This window comes from Pelophylax lessonae, assembly GCF_965119305.1.
Source record: "Pelophylax lessonae genome assembly, chromosome: 2".
NCBI classification, from domain to species: domain Eukaryota; kingdom Metazoa; phylum Chordata; class Amphibia; order Anura; family Ranidae; genus Pelophylax; species Pelophylax lessonae.
The window spans coordinates 250117726-250124777 of record NC_138769.1 but is presented as its reverse complement, the minus strand read 5'-3'; the positions used below and the strand labels follow the sequence as shown (position 1 = coordinate 250124777).

The 7052-nt window shown below is 44.3% G+C and overlaps 1 protein-coding gene across 2 annotated transcripts in view; it reads left to right on the top strand.

Annotated features, from left to right (window-relative positions):
* Positions 1 to 561: 561 nt before the first annotated feature.
* The window catches only part of GUCA1B (guanylate cyclase activator 1B), a 54474-nt gene continuing 47983 nt past the window's right edge, over positions 562 to 7052 (top strand). For both annotated transcript variants that reach the window (XR_014224922.1, XM_082245691.1), the window contains exon 1: positions 562 to 941. Coding sequence is in view for 1 of the 2 variants with exons in the window: in XM_082245691.1 (XP_082101817.1) it covers positions 741 to 941 (201 nt within the window). In the remaining variant the exon portion in view is untranslated. The remainder of the gene's footprint in view (positions 942 to 7052) is intronic.

Here is a 7052-nt window from a genome sequence, read left to right as displayed (position 1 = left end):
TTATCTATTTTAGCCAACACATGGTGCATTTAGTTAAGCAGTGTCACTCCTTCTGCTGTGCTCCTTGCAGCAACCAGCCACAGCAACATAGGAATACAGAACTACGGAAATCAACAGAAATTGAACTGAACTAAACTACCAATTTCCTAAATATAAACCATTGCTGATTTGTGGATTTATGCTTTAATCATCCTTTAACTTATTGAAGATGGAAGACAATGAAAAGACTTGGAGCAGCACAGAAACTCTGGATGATATTTTGAGTCTGATACAAACAGTTTTTAAATAAACTAAGCACAGTCTCTTTCAAGAGTACATCTTGGACCTATTACTAAGTTCCTATTGAACAGAAGAGGAAAATTCAACAGGGAAATCTGAGGTTGTTTATCATATTTTTGACCCTTGCTCTAATTTTTTATTTATTTTTTATTTTTTTACTGAAAAGAAGAGCACATTTTCAACTAGAAGGAAACTGCAAGGATACGACTACATCTAGGATCTAGTTCTAAATAGCCTTTTCTGCAGATTGTGAAGCTTGCTTTGATTGTTCTGCAAGACAACAGAAGACACATTGAGAACTCAATGTGGAGGCTGGAACTCTGGTCACATGGGTAATAACATATTCTTTCTGGATCATATTTAAAGACAATAAAAAAAAAAGGAGAGGGTGGAAGGGAGGCTCAGTGAATAAGATTAGAGACTGAGAAAGGAGACTGCTCGTATTGCAGGATTTTCTTAAAATGGGTCAGCATCTCAGCGAGGAGTCTAATAAAGTTGAAATTGACGTAGCAGAGCTCCAGGAGTGGTATAAGAAATTTGTGGTAGAATGTCCCAGCGGAACTCTTTTTATGCATGAATTTAAACGTTTTTTTGGTGTGCAAGACAACCAAGAGGCAGCAGACTATGTGGAGCATATGTTCAGAGCCTTTGATAAAAATGGGGTAAGTTTTGCATACATTCTGTAAAAATATAGTTTTGATAATATTATTGCTTGTGTCTTTTAACTGCAAATAATTAATTGCCACACAAATCTAACTTAGTTGATTGGTTTGCCAAAAAGCACAAAAAGAAGATATCCACATACATGATATACCACCACACATATATGTATATGTTCTTTGTTGTTCTTCCAGGTGCTCTAGCGTGCTGTTAGTAGAAAAATATTCAGTTATGATAAATTTCTTCTGTTTTAATTGGTTCTAAAATGTGTATGATATGTATGAAGTAGGTTTATTTGGGAAGGATTGTAATGATTAGTAACATACTGTATACTATGTAATTATTATTATTATACAGGATTTATATAGCACTAACAGTTTATGCAGCGCTTTACAATAAAAAAGGAGACAGCAGAATTACAATACAGTTCAATACAGAAGGAATAGGAGGGCCCTCTGCAATGAGAAAATAACATACCAACACAGTATAAATGGGCAAAATAAATATTACTTTTAATGTAAATATATAATATATATATATATATATATATATATATATATATATATATATATATATATATATATATACATATAAATATACATATATATATATATATATATATATATATATATATATATACATATAAATATATATATATATATATATATATATATATATATATATATATATATATATATATATATATATATATATATATATATGTATATATTTATACATATACTGCTATGAAGATCTCTGGGTACAACCATTTATTTGATTCCTGCATCTAGCTTTTTTTTTTTTTTAAACATTTTACCAGTGTGAGCTTACAAATTCTGTTTACTTGTCAATTAGCCTTGGTATTTTCAGCTTAAACAGGAAAACTAAATTTGGTATCTGCAAATTTATGGTGCTTGAAGTACCATGAAGCATTGATTACCCTGCAGATTGAACCCAAAGTTCCCAGAGCCAGATTTACATCGCTGGAACCTGTAGGCACATGCGTTTTGGCTTTTACAGTAACACCCATAGGTCACCATGTCAAATAAAATGCACTTGTTTTCCCACTCCTGGCTTAGAATATTGTGATACTGTAAAACCCTTTATGAGATGACTATTCCTACTGATAATGATAAATACAAATTGTTGCCAATTATACAGAAACAAACAGCCTCTTTGCCTCTGCTGTCTATTTCATGTGCCTACTCTGTGCTTAATCTGGCTCTGAAGTTCTCATAGTTTATATACATCTTGTGAAACTAGGAGACATACTCACTAGGAATTGATGGTTTAGGTCATTGGCAACACCAGATCAGTGGATAATGTTTAAGGCATTGTGAAACTTTCTAACTTTATTAGGTGCAAACATTGGGAAAACTGTGTCTGTACATTCTCAAACTGGTAATGCAAGTACAGACTAGGGAAAGCTTGGACCAAGAAACGTTTGTATGTCTGTAGGCCTTTATAGAAGCCTGATGGCTGAACCTACTGGCAGGAATGGATTTTGTCAACCGTTCACTATTGTTTTTCCTTGTGACAGGTCAGCGTATGCAGCGCTCCCCTCTTCCCTCCATAGGAAATTGTACAATCTCCTTTAGATCTACCAACAAACATGTAGTACAAGGGCCAGCCTGAATGGATAGAAACTGTTTTCATATACTAGGAAGGTCCTCGTAATAGTTTTTGTACATCTAAAGTTGATTGTACAAAGATTATATGATAAGATTGTAACGTGTATAGTGACCCTTAGGCTCAGTTCACACTACTGGGACCTGAAAGCCACATGACCTACAGTGCGACTTTGCTAGGCGACTTCTTGATGATTTGCTGGTGACTTCCTGGGGATTTCCTGGTTACCTGATGCAATCCGAGTACTACTTTGATGCAACTTGATGCAACTTTGAAACGAGGGAGGGGCTACCCAACAGAGGCGTAACTAGAACCTTCAGGGCTGCGGTGCTAGAAACCATGAAGTGCCCCCTTGACCCCTGGGGAGACCCAGCCCCATGCGCCACCCCTTTACACCTGGATAGGAGGGGCGGTGAGGGCGGAATATAGAGGAACTGATCCCCTCCCTTTTATTACTGCAGCAGAGAGGGAATTGATTCCTCTACATGCTGCCTCGCCGCCCCTACTATCCAGGTGTACAGGGGTGAGGCAAGGACCCCCTGGAGCATGGGTTTGGAATAAATTGCAGCAGTGGTGGTAGTGATGGGGGGATGGAAGGGGATCAGTGGCAGCGGTGGGGGGATGGGATGAGTGGCAGTGGTAGTGGGTGGGATCAGATCAGTGGCAGCGGTGGTGGTGAGGTAGACGGAATGGGATGAGTGGCAGTGGAGGTAGTAGTGATGGGGGGTTGGGATGGGATGAGGGGCAGTGGTGGTGGTAGTGGTGGGGGCTTGGGATGGGATGAGTGGCAGTGGTGGGATGGGATTAGTGGTAGCGATGGTGGGATGGGATGAGTGGCAGTGGTGGTGGGGGGATGGGATTGGATTAGCGGCAGCGGTATGGGGGATGGGATCAGTGGCAGTGGTGGTAGTGGTAAGATGGGATGAGTGGCAGCAGTGCTGGTGGGATAGGATGAATGGCAGCAGTGGTAGTGGGATGGGAATCAGTGGCAGCGGTGGTGGTGGTGGGATGGGATCAGTGGCAGCGGTGGTAGTGGGATGGGATGAGTGGCAGCGGTGGTGCTGGGATGGGATCAGTGGCAGTGGTGGTGGTAGTGGGATGGGATCAGTGGCAGCGGTGGTGGGATCAGTGGCAGCTGTGGTGGGATGGGATGAGTGGCAGTGGTGGTGGTGAAGGGGGTGGGATGAATGGCAGGGGTGGTGGTGAAGGGGGTGGGATCAGTGGCAGCAGTGGTGGTGAGGGGGTGGGATCAGTGGCAGCAGTGGTGGTGAGGGGGTGGGAGCAGTGGCAGCGGTGGTAATGAGAGGGGTGATCAGTGGCAGCGGTGGTGGTGGTGAGGGGGGTGGGATTAGTGGCAGCGGTGACGGTGGTGAGGGGGGTGGGATCAATGGCAGTGGTAGAGAGGGGGGTGGGATCAGTGGCAGCAGTGGTGCCATCCTCCCCCATCACCACCTCTGCATCTTACTGATCCCACCCCCCACCACCACAGGTCTCATTTCTATCCCCCATTACCTCTGTTGTAGAGGTGATGGGGGGGATAGGGAGGTGATCTGTGGTGGTGGTGGTGGGGGGAGGGGGGGTGGGATCAATAAGAGGCAGAGGAGGTGGAGGTTGGGATCAGTTGCACTAGTAATTTGTCACTTACTTAGTCAGTCAGTCGATTCCTCCTCAGTATTCATGTGCCTCCAGGGATGCCTCTGTGACATGGGGTCTCCTTGTAGAGGGGAGAGCTCCTCCCCCTTCACTTTGTTGAGGTCTATTGGCATCTCTATTGGTGTCCATTGGTTCTCCTTCAGTGTCCGCCTCCGCCTCCCATGGCTTCCCTCTCTCTCTCTCTGAAGAGGATAGGCAGGGCGGTCCAGACTCCAGTGAAGTGATAGTGCTCAGCTCAGCCTCCCCTCAGTGGCCGGAATGAATAAATGGGCGGGCAGGCGGTTGGGCCCCTCACAGTAGCACAGCCAGAATGGGCGTTTGGGCCCCCCACAGTGGCGGAACTCCAGGGCCCCGTCGCAAGTGCTGAGAATGTCTGGGATAATCTTCTGTAATGTCAGATCCAAATTACATTAATATAGATGAGGACCTGACTTGGAGACGACTTCCGTTAAAGTCTATGGGCACAAGATGGATAGAAATCACCTTGAAGTAGTACAGGAACCTTTTCTAAAGTTGGAGCGACTTCAGTAATACTAAGACAGCTCTCATTGATTTACATGGGATTGCATATGTCATATGACTTGGGGGTCTCACAAATCGGATTCCAAGTCATGGCAATTTAAACTGAGCTTTAGGCTCTTCAAGGTTACTTCTATCCAACTTGTGCAAGTCAGATCCTCATCTACACTGATGTGATTTGGATCTGACATTACAGGAAGATTATCCAGGCATTCCCTGCAGTGTAGCGCCTCCCTCGCTTCAAAGTCGCATCAAGTCACCAGCAAATCGCCAGAAAGTCGCCTGTCAAACTCACACCAAAAGTCGCATGGCTTTCAGGTCGCAGTAGTGTGAACTGAGCCTGAGACTGCTTTAAAGTGATTGTAAAGGCAGAAGATTTTTTTTATCTTAATGCATTCTATGTATTAAGATAAAAAAAAAACCTTCTGTGTGAAGCAGCGCCCCTCAGCCCCCCTAATACTTACTTGAGCCCATCTTTATTCAGCGATGTTGCAGGAGTGTATCAGGACTCCTCTCCTCATTTACTGAGACAGCAGCATGGCACGATTGGCTCCCACTGCAAATCTCTACTAAATGTGGCTAAAAATCGTGCATCTATAATTGGACAATATAATTATTATATGTTTAAAAAATATCTAAACCCAAGAACAGTTGTAGAATGTTCAGCCATGTTAGCCATTAACAAATTCAGAATGTTTGACGTTCAAGTGATACCCTTTATTGGCTAAACTGAGTTATTAACAGTGGCGAATGGTGCATTTGGGGTACAGGGGTGCCGCTCCCCCTATGCATGCATCCGACCCCCTAATCTACATGCAGAGTGCCGGAAGCATGGATTCCAATGGGTTTTTTTTTTGAAGGACGTGATTAGAGCCAGAGGCTCTAATAGGCTTCAAAAAAGGGTGTGCTCGGGGCGCAGAGCACTGCGCCCGAGCCCATCCAGTTGTGTGACAATAGCGAATGAATATTCATTATTATCACACGGATTCTCCTCCCAGCCAATCAGGAAGCGAGTGCTGAGACCGGTTTCCCGATTGGCCAAAAAGAGAGGCCATGCTATTGGCCAAGGAGGGAGGAGACGCAGGGGAAGCCGCTGCCGCCGCTGGGGGAAGCCATTGCCACCTGCTCTCCACTTCAATTCAGGGTGAGTGACAGGGGGATGGTTTGGTGTGCGAGTGAGCTGGTTTGTTCCGGGGGGGGGGGTAAGAGGTATGGTGTGGCTCGTCTGCCGCCCCCCTGGGCCCATGGAGCACCAGCCGCCACTGGTTATTAACCACTTCCGCCCCGCCCACCGCACATTTACTGCGGCAGTCAGGAGCTCCTGGGCAAAGTGACGTAGTACCCGCTCGTTAGCTGGGGAGCCAGTGCGTGTGACTGGCGGCTCCGATGGCCGCTGGCCACTCGCGATCTCCCACAGCAGAGAGAGAAGGACAGACGGCTGATGTAAACACAGCCGTCGGTCATTCTCCCCGAAGTGATCACAGAGGCTATGTGATCCTGCTATATAGGATCGCATGTCTCTGTGATTACTTCACAAGCCACCCCCCCCACAAGTTGAAATCACGCCCCTAGGGACACATTTAACCCCTTGATCACCAGTACAGTTAACCTCTTCCCTGCCAGTTTCATTTTTACAGTAACAGTGGATATTTTTAGCACTGATTACTTTAGTGATGTCACTGGTACCCCCAAAAGTGTCAAAAATTTCATTTAGGGGTCAGATCTGACCGCCGCAATGCCGCAGTCCCGCAAAAAAAAAATCGCAGATTGCCGCCATTACTAGTAAACAAAAAAGACAGTAAAAATGACATAAATCTTTCCCGTAGTTAGTAGACGCAATAACTTTTGCGTAAACAAATCAAAATACGCTTATTGTGATTTTTTTTTACCAAAAATATGTGGCAGAAAACAAATTGGCCTAAAATGTTAAAAAATTTTGATTTTTACATTTTTTTGAGAATTTCATATAAACAAAATGTGAAAAATATTGTTGTTTTTTCAAAATTGTGCCTCTTTTTTTTTTTTTATAGCGCAAAAAATAAAAATTGCACAGGTGATCAAATACCACCAAAAGAAAGCTCTATTTGTGGGAAAAAAAGGAGGTCAATTTTGTTTGGGTACAGCACCGCACGACTGCGCAATCGTCCGTTAAATTCACACAGTGCCGAATCGCAAAATAGGGCCTGGTCATTGAGCAGCCAAATCCTCTGGGGCTAAAGTGGTTAAAGATGATAGCTTTCGGGATAAGGGTTCTTTCACGCGGGCTTTCCACCCGGTGGACTCCGTTTTGCTCAGCGGGGGATCGATCTGCC